At 40.3% G+C, this 23,185-nt stretch overlaps 3 protein-coding genes across 4 annotated transcripts; all 3 read left to right on the top strand.

Moving 5' to 3' along the window:
* The first annotated feature begins 1,835 nt into the window (after positions 1-1,835).
* LOC115801114 (olfactory receptor 6N2-like) lies at positions 1,836-2,744 on the top strand. The gene has a single exon (XM_030758833.1). The coding sequence runs from the start codon at positions 1,836-1,838 to the stop codon at positions 2,742-2,744; it is 909 nt and encodes a 302-aa protein (XP_030614693.1).
* A 3,617-nt stretch (positions 2,745-6,361) lies between these two features.
* On the top strand, positions 6,362-9,743 carry LOC115800271 (uncharacterized). Of its 2 annotated transcripts, none has more exons than XM_030757524.1 (3): positions 6,362-6,488; positions 6,914-6,989; positions 7,094-9,743. In XM_030757524.1, exon 3 carries the CDS (start codon positions 7,140-7,142, stop codon positions 8,931-8,933), a length of 1,794 nt encoding a protein of 597 aa, XP_030613384.1. In that variant the 5' UTR covers positions 6,362-6,488; positions 6,914-6,989; positions 7,094-7,139; the 3' UTR covers positions 8,934-9,743. The 2 variants fall into 2 exon arrangements, with proteins under 2 accessions (XP_030613384.1, XP_030613383.1); XM_030757523.1 differs by having other exon boundaries at positions 7,116-9,743.
* A 7,011-nt stretch (positions 9,744-16,754) lies between these two features.
* Positions 16,755-17,513, top strand: LOC115800161 (olfactory receptor 6N2-like). Its single transcript, XM_030757419.1, has one exon. The coding sequence runs from the start codon at positions 16,755-16,757 to the stop codon at positions 17,511-17,513; it is 759 nt and encodes a 252-aa protein (XP_030613279.1).
* Positions 17,514-23,185: the final 5,672 nt, after the last annotated feature.

Below are 23,185 nucleotides of genomic sequence, written 5' to 3' on the forward strand. Positions count from 1 at the left end.
GGGACCTGGCAACAAGGAGTTGCTTAACTACCTCAGTGACCTTGCCCCCAGTGATGGGCGAGTCATCTCCCTTGTCTTCAGAGTTTGCTTCTTCTTCAGAAGGCATGTAAGTAAGATTAAGGAGGTCCTTGAAGTATTCCTTCCTCCACCCAACTGTAGAGTCAGGTGATTTCTGCAGCACCCCATGCGCACTATAAATCATGTGAGCAGAGCACTGTTTTCTTCTACCGAGTCACCTAACAGTTTGCCAGAATTGCTTCGAGGCAGACCGAATGCTTTTTTCCATGTCAAAACTCCTCCCACTCCCAAGTTTTTGCTTCTGCCACTGCTGGGACTGCATTCCACTTGGCCTGCCGGTACCAAAGTCTCAGCTGTCTCCAAATTCTCACAAGCTAATCAAGTCTGACAAGACTCCTTCTTCAGTTCAATAATAAAACACCACAAGGGTTGAGACCTGGAGGGATGTGGATTCCTGGATTCCTGGCCAGCATCCCCATCAAGCTGTCTTCCAACAACCACATTTCTCTGGATATGATAAAGAACATTACAAAGCCTTTTGTGGTGTATGGATCTTTGAGGGATGGGAAGAGTGTCATTATCCCAAGGGCATAGTCCTCTCTGATAGCTTTAGCAGGAAGGTGCCTAACAGCAGATTTCAGATTAGTGACAAATGGTCCATTTTTACATAAACTAAAATGTGTAAAAACACAACTACCCATTTTTATCAATAATGTGAGCCACCAGTATGAAAAATATTGTATTACACTGCATTACCGCTACTCTTCCTGTGAGCCTATAACATCATATTTTCATTTTAATGTACATTGTACTGTCATTGTAAATATAAGTAATTTTAATAAAAATGTCAAGCTTATACTTATCAGGGTCCCTGGGTCATGGACCCAGGATGGTTGCGTTTTTATTTGAGGGGTTCTCCCCTTTGTATGATGTGCTATGTTATTCCTCTCTTGTTTCCTCAGTTTTATCAGTGTTCACAAGTGTGTCTATTAAGTTACTTCCTGTTGTACTTTGGTAACCTTACATGGTGAACTTTGTATTCAGTTGTGTTTCCTCTTACCTCAGTAGTGTATTCTAATCACCTGTCCTCCCCGGCTGGTTTCACTTTCCTCATCACTTCATGTGTATTTATTTTCTGTGTTTCTTCCTGCTCTTTGTAGCATCTTCCCTCTTGTTGTGTGGAGTACTCACAGAAGGCTTTGTTGCTTTTGAATGATGTCCTGCCAGTCCTTTTAAGCTGTGTTTGTTTTTTGTTTTTTGTAATGGAACACTCCAACAATAAAACTGTGTTTTGAGTTTCCTTCAGTTTACTGAATCAATCTTCTGCCTGCCACACAGTGGTGTCATGACAATACTAGTACAGCAGTTCACATGACCATTATTTTTGGAATAAACAACAGAATGTTGTCTATGGTAAAGTGTGCAATGTTAGAATGCATTTTCTATGTTTTGTGATTAAACTTTGAATGGTTTACTGTGTTTAGTGCTCCTCACACTAACAGTGCATTTTTTTCAGTGCAAAGTCTGGTTAAGGAAGAGCAGAAAAATGTGTACCCATGTAAGTAAGGCCTAAAATCTGTCAGTTCAAGTCTCCAGAGTTTAAAGTTGCAACATAGTAGCAGGTCTTTGTGGAGGACTTAATGAGATCCACGGAGGTTGAAGTTTCATTATATATTTGTCTGACTTGAACAGTTCACTTTCTAAAGATGAACACACTCCAAGTTTAGATATCTATGAATACAGCAATCGTCAACTATTGTATGCAAGCTGCTTGTTACACATTTTGTCTGTTTTAAATATTAGTGTTTAATTTCTGAATGAATGAAATGAATCTAACATATATAGCACTTGGTGGTCATGTGGAAGTAGAGAAATACAGATATCTTTATTTTGTGATCATGTTTACAGTATATATTCTAATAATCTGCAGCAATTCCACTATTGTGTGGATTATCATGATTCACAAAAGCCTTCATGAGCCTATGTACATGTTCATTGCTGCTTTGTTACTGAACTCTGTTCTTTTGAGCACTGTGATCTACCCAAAGCTTTTGATTGACTTTTTATCTGAAAAACAGATCATTTTGTATCAAGCCTGTCTCTTTCAAGTATTTCTGTTTTATGTTTTAAGTGCTTCAGAATTATTACTGCTGACAGCGATGGCTTATGACAGATATGTGTCTATATGTAAACCTCTGCAATATCCAACTATCATGAGAAGAACAACAGTCAATATCTTCCTGGTTTTGGCCTGGTTTCTACCTGCTGTTCAGGTTGCAGTGCCAATAGCAGGAAATGCAAACACACCGCTGTGTAACTTTACTTTGAAAGGTATTTTTTGTAACAATTCTGTCAACCATCTTTATTGTGTGACATCAAGAGCACTTTCTGTATATGGTATGGTTGTTCTATTTAATGTTGCACTTTTTCCTATGCTTTTCATACTTTTTACATACACAAAGATAATTATAGTTGCTTATCAGAGTTGTGGAAATGTAAAGAAAAAGGCTCTACAAACCTGTTTGCCACATGTGCTAGTTCTAATTAACTATTCTTGTTTGCTTACTTATGATATGATTATAGTTAGACTGGAATCAGAGTTTCCAAAAACTGCACGTTTTTTAATGACACTGCAGGTTGTGACATATAATCCTCTCTGCAATCCAATCATATATGGACTGAAAATGAAAGAAATCTCAAAACAGCTCAGAACATTGTTCTGTTGAGCTAAAGTAAACGAAGTTAGTCATTTATATTTTTTAATTTTTGCATATTGTTTATTGACGAGATGTTAGAAGTCACATTTCTCAATCTAATAACTGATAAGCTTCTACAGCTTTTCAAAATCTTTTATTCTCTTTAGTCATTCCCTTTTTTATTCCTATTATTGTCTCTGATTATAGAGTTTAGGATCATTTGAAATCATTGTCATAAACAAGGAATGTTTTTGGCTTTTGTTTTATAAGTGTAATGTGCAAAAATCTGGTTTAAGCTTTTCCTCCTGTAGCTGAGAGCAGATTATTATTTAAAATCCTAAATGAAAAGTGCACAAATATTAAGATGTTAAATGCCTGATATCACTTTCTTCATATATATTTCAGAATAATAAATTTGTTAATAGTTCCATCTAACATTGTTGCATGTTTGCATTATTACAAGCAATTTTTTATTTTAATTTCACAAGAGAATCCAATAGCTGAGACAAATTCAGTGGGGAAATTCAAAAGAAGTGTAGTGACATAAAGACCAAGGCTTAGGAAATTGAGACAATTATTATCATGTTCAGTTTTTCAACTACAATTCTCAAAGAAAAAAAAAAATGTGTATATATATATATATATATATATATATATATATATATATATATATATATATATATATATATATATATATACTTCTGGATACTGACCTAGTCAGTTAAGTAGCAGAAGGGCTGGTTAATCAGTTTCAGCTTCTAGAGCACTCGAGGGGCAACAATGAGACAACCTCCAAAACAGGAATGGTTTTAGATGAGATTATTTCTGATCTCTACTTTTACAGATGGAGCCACTGACATTTTTTCCTTCCTCATCTTCTCTGTTTTTCACTAGTTTTGCATTTGGCCTTAAATGGTCAGTGTCACTATTAGAAGCACGAGGCAAAACCTGGACCCTACAGAGGTTGCACAATTAGTCAAACTCCACCTGGATGTGACCAGAAAGTTACCAGAAAGTTTCCCAGCACAGTCTCAAGAGATGGAGATTCCAGGAGACAGGCAGTTGCGCTAGAAGAGCTGGACAGGGCCGTAGAAGGTCCTTAACCCCACTGGTATCTGCTCTTTTGTGCAAGGAATAACAGAATGAGCACTGTCAGAGCTCTACAAAATGACCACCAGTAGGCCACTGATGAATGTCCAAAGAGACTTCATGAAGGTGGCCTGAGAGCCCGATGTCCTCTAGTGGGCCCTGTGCTCACTGCCTGGCACTGTGAAGCGTGATTGGCATTTGTCACAGAATATCAGGATTGGCAGGTCCACCAGTGGCACCTGTGCTTTTCACAGATGAGAGCAGGTTCACTCTGAGGATATCTGACAAACACGAAAGTCATGGAAAACATTACGTTGCCTGTAACACCACTCAACAGCTGGGTTTGGTGGTGGGTCAGTGATGGTCTGCTGAGGCATATTGCACAGACCTCTACAGACTTGGCAACAGTACCCTGAAGGCCATTATCAGGATGAAATCCTTGGACTCATTGTTAGATCCTACACTGGTGCAGTAGTTCCTGGGTTCTTCCTGGTTCATGACAATGCCCAACGCCATACAAGTACATGGATGCCAATCACACTGAGTACTATTTTGAGTTGCTGGAATGAAATTTCATCCAAATGGCCTAACCCGTGTAACCCAGGTTACACCTGACACCTAATTTTTTCACTTTGATTTTCAGGGTCTTCATCTTCAGTGTGGCAGCCTTTCATTCTGAACACATTACTGTATCAGTATGGATATCCAGCATAATTTTTTTCTACATTGAGATCTGATGTGTTTTCAAAACCATATAATGTGGCTGTGTGTAACTGAAATGGGGTTTAAAATATATTATATATATGAAAAAATATCAAAAAAGATATTTGCATCTTTAAGCTAGATTGGCACCAAAAGCTTACAATTGTAGCTCTGAGTTAATTATGTTCTGTTTGATTTGTATGTAGGTTTGTGTGATCCATCATATCATTATGGAGTTTGATTACTGCAAAATAAAGTATACATTTTTTTCAAGGTAAAATGGCTGAATCTTCTAACTCTTCAGTGTAATTTAAAGGAATTAGTTTTAATGAGCTTGCATAAAACTAAACTCAACATCACAGCACAGTGGCGTAGTGGTTAGCACTGCTGCCTCACAGCCAGAACTGCCTAGGTTCAATTCCACCTTGTCTGGGGTGGTGTTCTCCCCATGTTTGTGTGGGTTTTCTCCAGGTATGCCAGTTTCCTCCCACTGTCTAAACACATGCAGTCAGTGGGGTTAGGTTAACTGGTGATTCTAAATTGCCCATAGGCAATTTGTGAATGTGTATGGTTGTCTGTCTCTGTGTTAGCTCTGCGACAGGCTGGCAATCTGTGCAGGGTGTACCCTGCCTCTTGCCCTATGATAGCTGGGTCATGGACCTGACACACAAAAACTTATAGCATCATCTATAAGATGGCTCATAAAATGTGTATCTTACATATTTCATTACAAAGACTACATTTATAGGATCTGTACCTTTTTTTTTTTTTTTTGTTTTCATCAATAGTCGAATGGCCAAGCAGATTCTTCTGGGTCACTTCTTACAAGCTCTGTCCAAATAAAAAGAGTCACTCATCATGCATAACTTTGTAGCTGATTGATTACTAGTGGACATTCCAGGCTCTGGTTGCCCAGGTAATCCTGTAATGTATTTACTACCCCATCATATATTAAGTTTCCTGAACTTCCACTGGTACTTGCTTAACTCACTTGCCTCGGGGGTGAGAAATTTAACTTGGGGTTCACCCACTTCACATCGCCAGCAGTTACTGTCTTGATCCTGGGCCAGTGGCCCAGTGTTTTGAGTTCTTTTTGTGAAGTTCTGTTTTGTTCTATTTCTATTTCTAGTTTTGGTTATAGTTTATTATTAGGATTGTATTTTGCCTTTGTTTAGTTTTCCATGTTAGTCCTGGTCTTCCCTGTGCTCCTGTGTGTGTTGTCTAAGTCTTGGCCCTTCTGTGTTTAGGTTCCCTTTCCCTTAGCTCTGGTTTAGTTCTCCCTGTGTTTCTCTTAGTGTCTCTCCCTTGTCTCATGTCTTGTGTTTAGTTGGTCATGTTCTCATTCCCTCTGTGTGTCAGTCCCCCTTTGTTAAGTCTGTATGTATTTGGTTAGGTCACTTCCTGTTTTATTTTGACGATCTTATGTTCTTTGTGCTTTGTGTTTAGGTTTTACTTCCCCTTGTCTCATCAGTGTATTTCGTTCACCTGTGTTCTCACCTGTTTCCTTTTCCCCCGTTATCCCTTTGTGTATTTAAGGTCTGTGTTGTTTAGTTCCTTGTCGCAACGTCGTCTGTTCTCTGCTGTATGGAAGCTCGTTTCCGCCACTAAAAAAAAAAAATCGCCATCCGTAACGCAAAATTTTGAGTTATTAACTCGAAATTTCGAGAAAATAACTCGAAATTTCGAGAAAATAACTCGAAATTTCGAGTTAATAACTCAAAATTTCGAGTTATTAACTCAAAATTTCGAGAAAATAACTCGAAATTTCAAGTTATTAACTCGAAATTTCGAGTTACAGATGGCGATATTAACTTGAAATTTCGAGTTAGCACAGCCAATCAGGATGCAGGAACGGATGCAGGAACGTCATTTCCTTGTTACCGGAAGCACAGGGCACAGCCGCACTCGGGTAGAGACTGTGCTGCATTGTCGCCAGGGTTTTCAGGTAGAGATGTAGTCTAACGAGTGGTAACTATCTAAAAGGTATGTAATCAGTGCAGATTTTTTCCGTTATGCCTCACTTATATGAAATATTTTAACACCACACGCTAAGATCGGTCTGGGGGTCGATGTTGAAGTGGCGGCATGACGGCACTATGTGCACAGCTTGGCTTGGCTAGTCGCCGTGCTAACGTAGCTGCTAACGTTTCCTCGTTCCGCTGTGAAAATAAATCAGATGTTCAACGTATGTTCCGCATGACTTTTCTCCCAGGTCATTCGCATCCCACCTGTCATGACATTTCGCCCCACAATTTGAGAACCACTGATTAGTGTTTAATTGCAGGGAAGGTATATTACCCAGGAAGTTATATTACAAGCTTCTCAACTACATTAAGTACACTAGACACCGAGACTTGATGATCATATGGTGGATTCATAAGTGATCATTTGTACATACTTGTTTACAGCATGGAAGACCTGACTGACTTCTTGAGACGAAGAGAAGTCTCTGAGGAAATAATACAAACCCTGGAGAATGAGAAGGTACATAATTCTAATTTTTTTTTCTTTTAAATACTACTTTTTTCATTCAATATATAATTGTATTTTCAAATATATATATGTGTGTGTGTGTGTGTGTGTGAAAGTGAATTATTTTTCCCTCTGTAGATCGATGCCAGTGTTATAAATCTGATGTCAGATGAGGAGCTGAAGACTTATCTACCATCATATGGTGATCGCCTTGCAGTATTTGGATTTTGCAGACGGCAGGGCAACAGCCGAAAGTCGACGCTTTTTGAACGTCTGAAAACCAAATTGTCCAAAAGAAAAACATCTGAAGATGGCAGCAGCACAGCGCAAGAACATTCAGAACCAACCCATAAAAGAAATGCTCTGAAGACAAAGAGAAAAATAGAAATAGGATGGATGCATTATGATGAAGATGCTGATGTTTTCAAGCAGGTTAGAGCTAGACGAGGAGGAGGGACAAGAAAAATGGTAATTTGCAAGGACGCTAAGAAAAGTGACATATTACAGGTTGCAAAAGATCTGTTCTTTCCAAATGGAGGAAATGTTCGGGGGCCCTTAACAGATTTTGAATGTGATCTAAAGGATTATCAAGAGATGACAGTTGATGGTGGATTAACAGTTGGAGAAATGTACAATGTTACAAAACTAAATATCCTTAGGTTTTACCTGACCACAAAAAAAACCCAAAGCAGCCCAGGTTTGCAATCATCTTCTCAAGACCAAAACTCCTCTTCTTTTACTGTTGCTACAGTTTCTTCATTTGCTCCTTTTGAACAAGTCAGCCCTGATGTGACACAAACTGTAGACACTACAGACAATAACCTTTCACTCTCTTCCATGCAGGCTGTAAGTGATAACTCTTCTTACAGCAGTGACATTGTTTTTGTTGGACCCGTCTCTGACAGTGAGTCAATAAATTTGGACGACACCCTGGTTTTAACTCCACAACCTGGCCCAACCAGTGAGAGAATGAAAAGAGTACTAGTCGTTCACAGAGGGCAGGTAATGCCAGAGCTCATTTCACATTTTAGTGCTAATGATCTCGAAGATGTTGACATTAAAATCCAGCTTGTACTGCCTGATGGAACACCTGAAAAAGCTTATGATCATGGAGGAGTTGTAAGAGACTGTCTTTCAGAATTCTGGAAGGAATTCTATGACCAGTGCACCACTGGAACTGCTTACAAAGTGCCCTTCTTAAGGCATGATTTTGGGCAGCAGGAGTGGGAGAGTGTGGGCAGAATCATTGCATTTGGATGGGCCACAGAGAAATATCTCCCTGTGAAAATTGCCCCTGCCATTCTGGAACAAGCTGCCTTTGGATATGTGAAGAGTGATATTGTGGAGAATTTTCTCAAGTTCATGCCTGAATCTGAGCGTACAGTGTTAGAGGCGTGGCAGTCAGATTTTAGCAGTGTGGACCAAGAAGAACTTGTAGACATACTTGATAACCAGAGCTGCAGAAGGATGCCAACAGCCTGCAATGCTACCGAAGTCCTAATGGAGCTTGCACACAAAACACTTGTCCAAGAGCCTGCCTATGTCATCGAACAGTGGGCGAAAACACTCAGCACTGCAGGTGAAAGCCTTTGTGATCTGTCTTCAGTATATGAAGCCCTCCAACCAAATGTGAGAAAGGTTCTCGGGTGTTTCACTTTTCCTGAAACAATGACGACCCATCAGAAGGTTATTCAGAAATACCTAACTACATATGTGAAGAATGTTGAGAAGCAACATTTGTGCTTGTTCCTTAGGTTTTGCACAGGTTCAGACTTATATCTTGGAAAGAACATCATTGTTGCATTTAACGAACTTGAAGGTTTCCAGAGGCGACCTGTGGCACACACATGTGGATGTGTACTGGAGCTGTCAATAAATTATGACAGCTATCCTGATTTTAGTTCTGAGATGAACAGAGTGTTGGAATCCAATGTGTGGGTCATGGACATTATCTAATACTTTAATTCACAAACACTGGATCTGGACCCACAGATTTGTACAAGAGATTGTATTTGAGTTGTGCACTAAAACAGAACTGTTACAATGTGAATCACATGTTTCAAAACTGATTCCTGAGAAAGTTATTGGTGAAACACTAATTGAATTCAACTTGAGGTACAAAATTAGAGACTTGAATTTATTTGTGTGTGTTCTTATTACACGGCAATATGTTTTGAAAACACTTGATTAATGCACTTCTGCAGAGGTGTCAAAGTGGCAGCCTGGAGGCCTTTTTATAAAAATTCCTATTGCCTCATTCAGCATCTGCGCATACCAAGTTAAAAATCAAAGTATCTTTACACATTTATAAATTTTTTCTATAATTTCATTAGCCATACTCAATCCAAAAAAAGAAGGAAAAACTTAATTTAAATCTGACAGTTTAGTTATCTAATGTTATAAAGTGAGATTATAGTGGCTCCTCAGAAGTTACAGTTTGAGACCCCTGCAGTAATATAGTTAATATATCTAACATGTTCTATTATAATGCACAAGTTTTAATGTTTACAAGTTCAGTTTTATATTATATGCCAGTAATTCAATAGTTATTTTTTGTGCACCTCTATTCAGCCATCTGGGTTATGGTGACTATGTTGCTAAAATGAGTGGCCATAAAGCATAATTGATATATTTTTATTTTGGACTTAAGTGAAATCAACAAGTGCTCAGCTGGGGGTTGTTTCTTGATGTATCAGGAGGGATAAAAGTCTTGTTTCTCCCTTCTTTCATTGCACTGCATGACTGATTTTTCTTATTAACTTTTTTCCCCAACATTTTTTCAGCTTTAAACCTTAATGTTTTTGGTTCATAGAATTTTAGGCCACTATGTTCTTATTTCAGAAAGTTTAGGACATCTTTGTAAAATCTTGCCATTTTACCTGTTCTTATCTTAAATTCTTTGATATTTTACAAGTTTTGCACATTTTTGATTTGTGTAGTCACTTTTTTTTTAACTTACTGCTCTGGATTAAATGTTAATTGCTAAGTGTCCCTGTTTTTGAGATTTGTGTATTATAATAAAGTATTCAAGGAGACTACAATGACAGAGCTCAGTTCATTTTTATATATATTTTTGGACAGACAATCATCACCTTGCTTAGTTAAGCTCATCTATAAGCTAGATTTTCTATATAAAAAAATCTAGACAACCAAATTAGTAATTTAACATTATCAGAAAAAAATAAAATTAAGAGACATCAAAAATGAGATACAAGTGAACAAGGATTAAAAAAAATATCTTCAGAAAGCTAAAATCATAAATCCACCATGAGACATATCACTTTACCTTAATGATCTCCAAATACCAGGTTTGACAGGCAGCATGTGTAAGATTTAAGCCTTTGTACATGAAAAAACTGGGATGTTCTCTTTGTGCAGACAACAATTACTGTAGAAATAACAACAAAAAAAAGACTAGATTAAGATTAAGATAGTGTTTATTTGTCACATGCACAGTTATACACAGTACAATGCACAGTGAAATGTTTTTTGTACCTGCAACCATATATACACACACATATAAATAAGAAGAATAAAAAAAAAAAAAAAAAAGTAATTCACACTATACACTATACTCTATATACTATACAGTGTGAATTACTTTTTTTTTTTTAATTTTTATTCTTCTAAGCCAGAGGACTAACTGTTCCTAAGGAAGCACAAAGGTTAAAGGACATGTGCTTTCAACAGCTCTGTCAAATGCATAAATAGGTATAACCTTTAAGGCAATGTCTCCAACTGAGCAAGCATGAGCTGCCTTAGTTGTACATACAGATCCACTGTATCAAACACATCATTTGTGAAGCCCAGAGCATGTTCAGCCATCAGTTCTACACAGAGATGAAAGACATCCTCATCACATGGAAAGTCTTTGAACACACATTCTTCAAGGCAGGCTTCAACTTTCTCCATATTGACATGCTGGAGACAGTCTCTCGCTCCATAGATGTCTGGGAGGGCATACATAAAAGACGGTCGACCATGAGGACTGCGGGAGTTGTGGACTGGGCGTATTCTGTGGTCGTTCCAAGCCAAAGCAACTTCGTTTAATTCCTCCTTGATGACAAAAATACACACAAGTAACATTTTTAATTTAAACATGTACAAAAAACAACTAACTTCTGCATAAATTATGTTAGATTACGTGACACCATTATTGTACCTTTGTAATGCAAACTTTGTTCTAATTTCACTATTTTTAAGATTAAGATAGTGTTTATTTGTCACATGCACAGTTATACACAGTACAATGCACAACATGTTAATGTATATACATAGGCACAGTTGTGGCTTAGATCATGATGTATGCATTTTAATTTATTTTTAGCTAAAACTGTATATGTATAATATGGGGATTTGAATTCTTATTTATTTATTAGTTTTGGCCCACTATAAATGATCAATTTCAGAGACACATATAAACCCACATAATGAATTTGTAATATGTGTACCTTGATATTCATTTTAATATATTTATCTGAAAAAAAGAGATCAGATTTAAAACTATAATTTTCATGTGTACTTTAATGTATACAGTATTTCAGCAATATGCCAAAGGCCATGTATGCTGCTAAAACAGTCAGTTACAACAGATATCAGTAGGTAAACTCACCTGTATAATGTGAAGAAAGCAGAACTGGACCAATGATTTGTCCAAGAACGAGTCTGAGAAGTGTCCATCCTCTCTTAGTTTGTCAAACAGGTCGATCCAGTACTGGACACACTGACTTCGTAAGATTAGCCACCATCTTTCAACATGCTGATTTCCTGTACTTGCTCCAAAAGTGACATGATCAGTTTCTGAATCACTGTCTGAAAAATGTAAAAACCTTTGCATCTGGGCCACATGGACGTTTTCTGTTCCTAAATCTAATCTCACTCGATCAGGGCATCCACCATGTTGAATCACGGCATCCATGTAGTAACCAGCAATCACTCTGGGGTCATTATTTGTCTTGTAAGCTTCAAGCCATATAACGCTCCTTGAGAAGCCGTCAATACATCCACTTATTGCAATTCCAAATGGCTTAAGCTTATCGTATCCGTCGATGTGCCACACATAGTTGGGGCCTCTGCTATGATACACTCGCCTCCGCAGTCGTCTACGGGACCTTAAATCCACACCTTCACCGTCGAGTAAACGGAGCAGAAGACGAACTGTTTCTCTGTCAGTCACAATTCCATTCATCCAACACTTCTGGTGCATCCAGCGATATCCATGTGACTGACCTGAGTTTTCCAGTTGCGCTTGTATAAAAGCCGCCACCTCTTCCACCTCAGTTTTGTTCTTTCTGCGCCAAAGTCTGTTCTTGTGTAAGATCCTTTCGAGGGTGCGTTTGCTGATAATGATGCCATGTGATTCAGCTAATAACGCAAGGATTTCATCGTTTGTAAATCCTCGCTGAAAGTACTTAGCAATTTGCTCATTCATGATCGGATCTGTACTGGTAGCTTAGCTGTAGCATTGATAACTGGTGTCTTCCGGGTTTTATTTCCGTAACAAGGAAATGACGTACCATCACCACGCATCTTGATTGGCTTTGCTAACTCGAAATTTCGAGTTATTAACTCAAAATTTCGAGTTATTAACTCGAAATTTTGAGTTATTTTCTTGAAATTTCGAGTTATTAACTCAAAATTTCGAGTTAATAACTCAAAATTTTGAGTTATTTTCTTGAAATTTCGAGTTATGGATGGCGATTTTTTTTTTTTTAGTGGCGGAAACGAGCTTCCATACTGCTGTGTGCGTTATGTTCATGTTTATGCTTCGAGTTCATGTCTATGCTTCAAGTTACGTCAAGCTATGTCCTATGTCAAGCCAGGCTTTATAAATAAAGCTTTAAGGAATTTCAAACTCCTCGTCTGAGTCCTGCATTGGGGTCCTCTGCCACGCTTGCCACAGCCCAAACCTGACAGTTACTTGACAGTTACATTGAGCTTCTGTGGTCTCTGGTCTTTATATCACTATTTGTTTCCTGTGTGGACGCCCAGTCATTCAGAGAAACTCACTATTTGACCACATCCATGGCCAATCTCTGCTTTAGTTAGCCATGTATATACTTATCTATTGGTTTATTTATTTATTGGTTTGATGATGCTCCTATGTGAATTGCCACCTTATCATGGTGGAGGAGTTTGTGATCCCAGGAGCTATGTTGTCTGGGGGCTTGTCCCATAGCAAATTAGTCCTGGGTGGGGGGCCAGATAAAGAGGTGTTCAGAAGACCCCTATGGAAATGGCAACAAGGGAACTGTTTACACTTCCCGGGATAGGGTTACCGGGGCCCCAACCTGCAGCCAGGCCTAGGGAGGGAGCCCGAGGGAGAGCATCTGGTGGCCAATCATTAGCCTGTGGTGCCCGGCCGGGTGCACCCCGGAGAGGTGACATGGACCCGCCCTTCTGTAGGCCCACCACCCACAAGAGGCATCATGCGTAGTGTTTTTGGGGCGGTGGCCAAGGGCTGAGGCCCGGGTGGACCAATTGCCAGCTATCGAGACTGGCTATTGGGACATGGAATGTCACCTCTCTGGTGGGGAAGTAGCCTCAGCTAGTGTGTGAGGTTGACAGATACCGGCTAGATATAGTCGGGCTCACCTCAGCGCATGGCCTGGGCTCTGGAATCAGTCTCCTAGAGAGGGGCTGGTCTCTGTTTCAGTCTGGAGCAGCCCAGAGGGAGAGGCGGCGGGTGTGTATTCTTGTATCCCCCGGCTTGCTGCATGTACGTCAGAGTTTTCACCGGTAGACGAGAGGGTTGCTTCCCTGCACCTTTGGGCCGGGGTATAGGTCCTGACTGTTGTTTGCGCTAATGCGCCAAATGACAGTTCAGGGTGCCCACCCTTTTTGGAGTCGCTGGGTGGGGTGCTTGAGGGTGCTCCATCCAGTGACTCCATCATCCTGCTGGGGGACTTCAACACTCACGTGGGCAATGATAATGAGACCTGGAGGGGCGTGACTGGGAGGAACAGCCTGCTCGATCTGAACCAGGATGGTGTCTTGTTATTGGACTTCTGTGCAAACCACAGTTTGTCTATAACCAACACCATGTTCGAACATAAGGATGTCCATAAGTGCACATGGCAGTGGGGGCACCCTAGGTCGATGATCGATTTTGTAATCGTATCACCAGATCTGCAGCCGTATGTTCTGGACACTCGGGTGAAGAGAGGAGCTGAGCTGTCAAGTGATCACCATCTGATGGTGAGTTGGATCAGGTGGCGGGGGAGGATGCTGGACAGACCCAGCACACCTAAACGTTTTATGAGGGTGCACTGGGAATGCCTGGTATAGGCCCCACTCCGTGTGATCTTCAACTCCCACCTCCAGCAGAACTTTGACAGCATTCTGAGGGAGGCTGAGGACATTGAGTCCGAATGGACCATGTTCCACACCTCCATTGTTGAGGCTGCTGCTCAGAGCTGTGACTGCAAGGTTGTTGGTGCCTGTTGTGGTGGTAATCCCCGAACCAGATGGTGGTCAACGGAGGTGAAGGGAGCCATCAAGCTGAAGAAGGAGTCTTACTGGGCTAGCCTGTGGGACTCTGGAGGCAGCTGACAGGTACCGACAGGCTAAGCAGAATGAAACTCGGGCAGTGGCCAAAGCAAAAACTCGGGTGAGTTCAGTGAGGCTATGGAAAAAGACTTTTGGGCAGCATCGAAGCGATTCTGGCAAACTGTCAGGTGACACAGGAGGGGAAAGCGGTGCTCTACTCACATGGTTTATACTATGAGTGGAGTGCTGCTGACTTCAACTGAGACTATTGTCAGATGGTGGAAGCAGAGTCTGGGGATGAGGGGGATGACTCACCCATCACTGGGGGTGAGGTCACTGAGGTGGCTAAACAACTCCTTGGTGGCAGGGCTGCTGGGGTGGATGACATTCGTCCTGAGTTCCTGAAGGCTCTGGATGTTGCAGAGGTGTGGAGATCTGGGGTGGTGCCACTGGCCTGGCAGACCAGGGTGATGGTCCCATCTTTAAGAAGGGAGGCTGGAGTGTGTACTCCAACTTTCGGGGCCCCTACTCCTCAGACTCCCCGGTAAGGTGTATGTCAGGGTGCTGGAAAGGAGGGTCTGTACATTAGTCAACCCCCAGATCCAAGAGGAACAATGCAGTTTTTGTCCTGGTCATGGAATGCTGGACCAGCTCTTCATCCTCTTGAGGATATTAGAGTGTGCGTGGGAGTTTGCCCAACCAGTCTACATGTGTTTTGTGGACTTGGAGAAGGCATTCGACTGCATCCCTCAGGTTATCCTGTGGGAGGTCCTGCGGGAGTATGGGGTGTCTGGCTTGTTGTTGCCGGCCATTTAGTCCCTGTACAACTGCAGCGAGAGCTTGGTCCATATAGCTGGCAATAAGTCACATTTGTTTCCTCTGGGTGTTGGATTTCACCAGGGCATGAGAATCAGCACATCTAAGTCTGAGGCCATGGTCCTCAGCCGGAAAAGGGTGGAATGCCCTCTGGCTCAGGGACGAGTTCCTGCCCCAGATGGAGGAGTTTAAGTATCCCTTCTCCCGTCACACGTGAAGAAGACCTCAAGTCTTCTTCACGTGTGACGGGAGAAGGGAACAGGAGATCAACAGACGGATCGGGGCTGCGTCTGCAGTGATGCTGATGCTGTACGGTCTGTCGTGGTGAAGAGGGAGCTGAGCGTAAAAGTGAAGCTGTTGATTTACTGGTCGATCTACGTCCCTACCCACAGCTATGGTCACGAGCTTTGGGTAGTGACCGAAAGAATAAGATTGCGAATACAAGTGGCAGAAATGAGCTTCCTCCGAAGGGTGGCTGGCCTGTCCCTTAGAGATAAGGTGAGGAGTGCGGCCATCCGGGAGGGGCTCAGAGTAGAGCCGCTGCTCCTCCACATCGAGAGGAGCCAGTTGAGGTGGCTCACTCGGGCATCTGACTAGGATGCCTCCTGGGTGCCTCTTGGGTCACCACAGTGGGTAGCTCCACATGTTTCATTTGGCAAAGGTTTATGCCGGATGTCCTTCCTGATGCAACCTCAAAGGGGATTTGTATCTCTAGATGGAATCAAAACAGCAACCTTTCATTTGACAAGCAAATGTGTTAACTACTACTCATCATCATCAAAAATTCTCATCATCAAGAGAAAAACATTGAGTGATTTAACATCATTGGTTTGGGTCAAACTAAGATGTAATAAACACACCCCTTACAATCAAAAATGTTGTGCACTGTGGCAAAAGTCTACATAAACTTTTTCAGACCATACCTTCCATCCACCCAATCATTTTCTTTTTTTGCATTTTTTCATCCACCCTGAGGACTTGCTGCCTATACTATTAAGCTTATAATACCTCCATAGATTAAAAAAAATGTATAGGGAAACACAATAATGGACATAGAACTGTAAATATGAACTGGTCAGGTTTGCTGAAGTTGTTTACACGTTAGTGGAGAACTTAATGAGATCCATAGAGGATGGAAGATTTTCTGATAAAATGAAGCCACAGACTCAGTCACTCATCTTTGTAGTGCAGAAATTATATTACTAGAATACTCAAATTAATTATTAAGACTTGTCTTTTTATTTGTTATTCATGAAACCTGTTACGTGATCTAATTCTACAGCTGATAACATTTTGGTTCATTCGATGGATGTTGAATTAAATGTAACATTATTAACTCTTGGTGGGTTTGTAGAATTGCACAGATACAGATATCTTTATTTTGTCGTCATATTCACACTTTATATTCTGATACTCTGCTGTAATTGCACTATAGTGTGCATTATCTGGACTCACACAAGCCTTCATAAGCCAATGTACATTTTCATTGCAGTTTTATTAATCAACTCTGTTCTTTACAGCACAACTATTTATCCAAAGCTTTTATCTGATGTTTTGTCTGAAAAACAGGTTATATCGTATCCACTCTGTCTCTTCCAAGCTTTTGTATATTACACCTTGGATGGTTCAGAGTTTTTACTGTTGGCAGCCATGGCCTATGACAGGTATGTGTCTATATGCAAACCCCTGCAATATCCAGTTATCATGAATAAAATAACTATACATGTCTGTTTGACTTTAGCTTGGGTTATACCTGCTTTTGAGATTGCAGTGTCAGCTGTGTTGTATTATAATGTAAAACTCTGTAGCTTTACTCTGGCAGGAATTTTTTGTAACAATTCATGTTACAAGTTTCAGTGTGTGCCCTCAGTAGCAATATCTATATATGGTGTAGTCACGGTGATAAATATTGTTCTTCTGCCTCTGCTTTTCATACTTTTTTCATACATCAGGATTCTTAGGATATCTTACCAAAGTTGTAGAGAAGTGAGGAAAAAAGCTGCAAAGACCTGTTTACCCCACTTGCTGGTGTTAATCAACTTCTCCTGTTTTATTGGTTTTGATGCAATTATAATGAGACTGGAATCTGATTTATCAAAAACTCTTCGTTTGATATTAACTTTTCAGTCAATTGTTTTTCATCCTCTTTTAAATCCAATTATATATGGACTCAAAATGAGTGAAATTTCTAAACATCTCAAGATATTGATGTGTCTGTTTAAAAAACATTGATATTGCTACACTATTAGCCGATGTATGATCATTTCAATTGTAATTGTACTCCAAATGAGACATGAAGTATCATCTGATTTCATATACTATGACATTTTTATAAGGAAATGCTAATGTCTGTTCTTCTATTGATCAAGTGTGTAATGGCCATAACATTTTAAACTGTTGCTGGTAATGTTTGGAGTCTAATCAGCTTGTATGCCTGCATTTAACATTTTTCTTTCTTTTCTATTTGGCACAGGTTATTTTTACCACTGTGGATTTTAAACACATAAAATGAGTTTAATAAAATGTATCAAATGCCAAATGTTGTGCGTGTGTATCAACCAATTGACCTCTTTGATGGAGAACAGGATTGTTCATTCTGTCAATGACATGTACAGTACCAGTCAAAAGTTTGGACACATTCACCCATTCATCATTGTGTTGGTGTTAAATTAATAAACAATAACTGTCAAGAAAATCATGTTTACTTTTTCTTAATTCTAATGACATAAATTATATAGCATCTGTTAGATGCAATTTTTGAGCTATATAAATATGTAAAAAGAAGCCTTTATTAAAATTATTTAATAAAATAACTTTAACATTATGGGCTGCTTCATTAAGTGTCTCATGGCATGATGATGTTCACCCAAATCTCATCTTCTTATCCCCACATTGTTATCGTCGGCTCTGCTGCATTATTTTCTAGACTTTAAGCATTTTTATAGTGGCTCATTTCAATAATGTGATCAATAATCAGTGGATGCTCAGCTGCAATGGGAAGATTAAGAATTTGCTCTGACCATTAAAAATACATAGCATACAAAATGCGTAACACACTGAACATTGACAAACTTGCACAGGGTGAAAACAGTCATGAAACTGCCGCTTGGTACACAGCTGAACTTTTATATGTACAATTAGATATGACTGTGGGATTTGTATTAAATATCTGTGAACGCCATATAGATGTTGGCACTCACAGGTGATGTTTATGCAAAGTTTCATCATGAATACTGCACTCATCTAGGAAGAGATAGGGAACATAAAACTGGTGAAAAGTACCTGTTATAGCATAAAATTGCAACCATCAAGCTTTACTGTTGGGATGGTGGGTGCCATTCTGAACTATAATTATTTCAAGTAAGTGTTTGCCAGCACTCCATTCATTTCAAAGCTAATTTAAAAAAGACAAAAAAAAAACACTTTGGTCTCCCATGTGCCTTTTACAAAGAAGGTTTTTGGGCAGAGGGTTACCATGTAATAGCGAACGTTGTGGCAGGTAGGGCTGGACCCAAACACAGTACTCCAGAGACAGGCATAAGCTTGCATTACTTTATTGCAGGGAATCAAAAGCAAAGTCCAAAATCTCAGAAGCTGAACTAAAGGCACCATGCAAAACCAAAAATAGACAGACACACCACTGACAAGGGGAAGCTACTGATAACAACATGAAAAAGAACTGACCAAAATCACTACCAAAATAACACAGGAAGTGACTAAACACATTAACACAAAATCCCTACTGAAACCGACACACAAACTAATCCACAGCTAAACAATAAACCAGGAACCCAAGAACCAAAATAGAAAACACAACATAATACATTAAACAAGATATCAAAGAATAAAAAACAGACCGCTAAGCAACAGCCCAATGCCATGCCATATGGAGATGACTGGTCTTTGGAAAGGTTCTTTTATGTTTGCAGAGGACTTTCGAAGCACTGTTAAAATGAGTTATTGGTCACCTCCTCAGAAAAGGTCCCTACTGATGGATTGATTACTCAGTTGGCTTCAAACTTTTTAAGACATTGCTTTCTAACCTTTCACAGATTCAGAGCCAGTGGCATCAGTTTAAAATTATTTATACTGAATGTTTGCAAAAAGTGAAGGGATAATAATAGTTTCTGAAGTGGCACTCCGTGCACAAAAATTGTGGTTACTCCCTTTTTTGACATTTATTTTCTGAGTTTTGTTCTCTCAGGTGTTCTTCAATATGTGTTCAAGATACATATGTAAGCTGGATTTGTAACATCACAACATTAGCATAACATGGTCCAGTATTTGTTCACAAGACTGATCAAGATGAAAAAATTTGAGGCTATCAGTGAAGTGAATACACTACAATTTAAAAAGCAGTAAATGTGTTCAGCAATTGAACTCTGAAAATGAATGAAGAGGAGTCATCAGTTTACAATGTGATTAAAAGCAGACACCTGTATTGCAAAGCTCTGAAACTTTTCCCAGTAATAAATAACACTCTTTCGATCAATGTTATTTTCATGCATTTGATCTGCAGCTACTTTCATCTTTTACCACTGATAAACTGAAAATATTTTATGGGTTATTATATATAGCTGTATCTAGCAATCCAAAAAATGTCATGATGTGGCAACGAGTGTGTGTAATTTCCAAGCAAATGAAGTAATTTGCTTTCATGACCTTGCATTTGTCTCACCTGTGCTGCATGTAACAACAGGACAAGCCTCAGAAGAGTGGCCTGACTACATCTAGTCTCTAAACAGCTAATCATGACTCAGTGGCTACAATGAGCAGGACTTGTGGGATGTTCTTTCATTTACCTCTGTGACATTAATGTAACATATTGCATATCAACAAACACTCAGTATACATTTGATTCTTGACACCAGAGAATTTTTAATTAATTTGCCTCCATAATGGGTAGCTACATTGAAATATATACGTCAAACATGTAACGACCTGACGAAGAACTGATGAGAACCTAGACAATATATACACACCAGGAGCAGGGCTAATGGGAAACAGCTGGGAGGGAAGGAAGCAGGAAGCAAAACTAAACCTAAAGCACAAGGACCAAAGACATACCAAAACAAAACAGGAAGTAACAAAACACAAGGAACAGGGCTAGGGTACATGAACAGCATAAACAATAAGCACACCAACATACAAAATCAAAGAGCCCATGGGGAATCAAAACTTGGAGCATAACACAAGGAAAACATCATAACACATATCAAAATATCAAAAATAAACATAAAGCACCAGGCCAAAGGCCCAGGACCATGACAACGCTAAAACCAGGAAAATATTCAGTGTTTTTTCTCATGATGGTTGGATATTGCAGAGGTTTACATATAGCACTTATCTGTCATAGGAAAGATTTCTAAACAAACTAGAGCATACATTATGAAAAACCTGAAAGAGACATGCTGAATATGATATATGTTTTTCAGATAAAAAGTCAGAAGTTCTGGGTAAATATTTGTACTGTAAAGAACACAGTTCACTAGCAAAGCTGCTATTCCAAAGAAAAGCACTTCTAACACAGGTAAACAAAGCTCTGACACTACTGAGTCCTTACATCTTACACTGTGCAGTTAGTCTGCACACTGCAGGGTTGTGGTTAAGATGCATATCATGATATGAATGTCCCTCCTTTGACCTAGATGTCTGATCTATATCAATAACCCCTACCCTTCGCTATCCATGATTCTTTTGCTTGAAATGTGCACACCATTATCACAATTGTAAATACAATGATTAGTCTAAGCAAGCGTCATATGCACATATTACCAACAGCCAGAGTCTTCAGTGTCTGCAGCTGCAGCAGCTTCACAGCCAGAGTCCACACCAGCTGTAGCAGCCCCTCAGCTAGAGTCTTCCGAGCCAGCTGAGCGCCCAGAGCCAAAGGGTCCTGCTTTGTCCAAGTGTCCAGAGTCAGAGGGTCAAGCACCATCTGAGTGTCCAGAGCCAGAGGGTCCCGCTCCATCCGAGTGCCCAGCGCCTTGTGGTCCCGCTCCGTCCAAGCACCCTGTGCCTGGTGGTCCCGCTACATCTGAGTACCCCGTGACTGTTGGTCCTGGTCGGCCCACTCTGTCTGAGCCTCGTCCAGCGCCTGGTGGTCCTGGTGGTCCCACTCAGTCTGCGCCTCGTCCAGTGCCATGTCCAGAGCCATGTCCAGAGGCTCTAGCTCAGTCCGAGCATCCCAAGCCCAAGGTGTTCTATTGCCTCTTTCCTCAACTACCTGCCAAGCTTCCTGGAAGTCACCGCTGCTGGAATAGCGGATGGCCTCCTGTTTTGCCTTGTCACTGCCGCTGGCCCTGCAGCCAACCTCCTGAACTGTTTCGCTGTCGCTCTTGGTTTTTTTTTCTAAACTCTATAAATTATTTCAGTCACAGACTCAACATGTTTACCCATCTCCAAATGGGAAAAAGACTTTCCACTGTCTTTAGAACCTGATTATTGGACACAGATTTGTAAACATACATTTTCAATGACAAAAAATGCAATTTACAGCTTCTTCAATACAAAATTCTGCACAGAACCTATAACACACAGCACATGTTGAATAAAATGGGTTTCTCAGAGTCTGAGATTTGCACTCAGTGTACTTAAAACACCACAGATACTTATTTTCACGTATTATGGCTTTGCTCACCTGTCCAGAACATTTGGCTTGAAGTCACACAAAAACTTTCCTCTATCTTGAGCTGCAGAATCCCATTATCTCCTCATTTGCGCTTGCTTGGTGAAATAACTTCAATCGATCTTCCAACCAAACAAGCTGAAGTCACACTCACAGATTTAGTCATCGCAAAGAAAACAATACTTGTTAACTGGAAAGATAAACGACTGCTTAATATTAATCACTGGTTAAATCTCCTGATTGAGCACATATCAGTGGAAAGAGTATCTGCCTCCTTAAAAAACAGGATGACACATTTTATTGAAACATGACCTCCATAGTCTCCACTTGTTAATTCCTTAAATATAACTCTAGAATCCTGATTTCTTCCTGTCAGCAAATACCTTTTGTTGGCTCTGCCTTTGCCCTCTGGTCCCCCCCTGGGTTGGATTAGCTTCACATGTCACTCTTCTTTTAATGCATAGCACTAGCTAAGCATACACATAAGATTCATAATAACTGTATTTATGTAGAGCACTGTATCTCTCACTACAGGTGTTGAGAGCAGGCTGAATTGGTAAGGGGAGGTCACATAGCAGATAAGGCCATCTACAGAAATGTGCATCAGCACCCACCCCCCCCGCCTCACTCTCACCTGCCTTTCATTTTAATGCATCTCACTAGTCACTTTACATGGGTAGGTGAGGCTCACACTTAAAAATAAATAAATTCCAATCAGGCAATTGGAAAATGCATAAATTATAATAATAATTTATAGATGTTCCCTACTCGGGAAATCGAGGAACAGACTTGAATCATAAATCTATAGACTCCATCCTGTGGGCTGGGTCGTCCTGTGCTGTTGGGGCTGTGCCTGGGTGCCCGGGTTGTGCTGGCTGGTGTCCCTCCTAGCCTTTGGGTCTGTTCACTGTCCCTCAGCTTGTGTGGTGCTTTGGGTTCCTTTTCTGGGTGCCCGCGCTGCCTGGGTGGGACCGGGTTGTGTTCTCAGCCTCTGTTGGTCTTTGCGAGGGCCCCAGGTGCTGATGGAGACCTTCCTGCATGTTTCTGCCTTGGAAAGGGGGTTTCCACTGCTTCTTGGCCTTTGATGCAGGTTGCAGACACTTAAGTTCTTGTCGCCATCCTGTGTTGTGACGTTTGGACTTACCACACTACCTCGTTTGGTTTCTGCAACTCTCTTGGTCCTTGTTTAGGGGTCTGGATGCTGGCTTTCACTGAGGTGCTTTTATTCTTGGTTACTTTTTGTAAAATGAAAAAAAAAATCTTGTCTGATGAGTTG

Source organism: Archocentrus centrarchus, chromosome 21 (genome assembly GCF_007364275.1).
Source record: "Archocentrus centrarchus isolate MPI-CPG fArcCen1 chromosome 21, fArcCen1, whole genome shotgun sequence".
Lineage (NCBI taxonomy): Eukaryota > Metazoa > Chordata > Actinopteri > Cichliformes > Cichlidae > Archocentrus > Archocentrus centrarchus.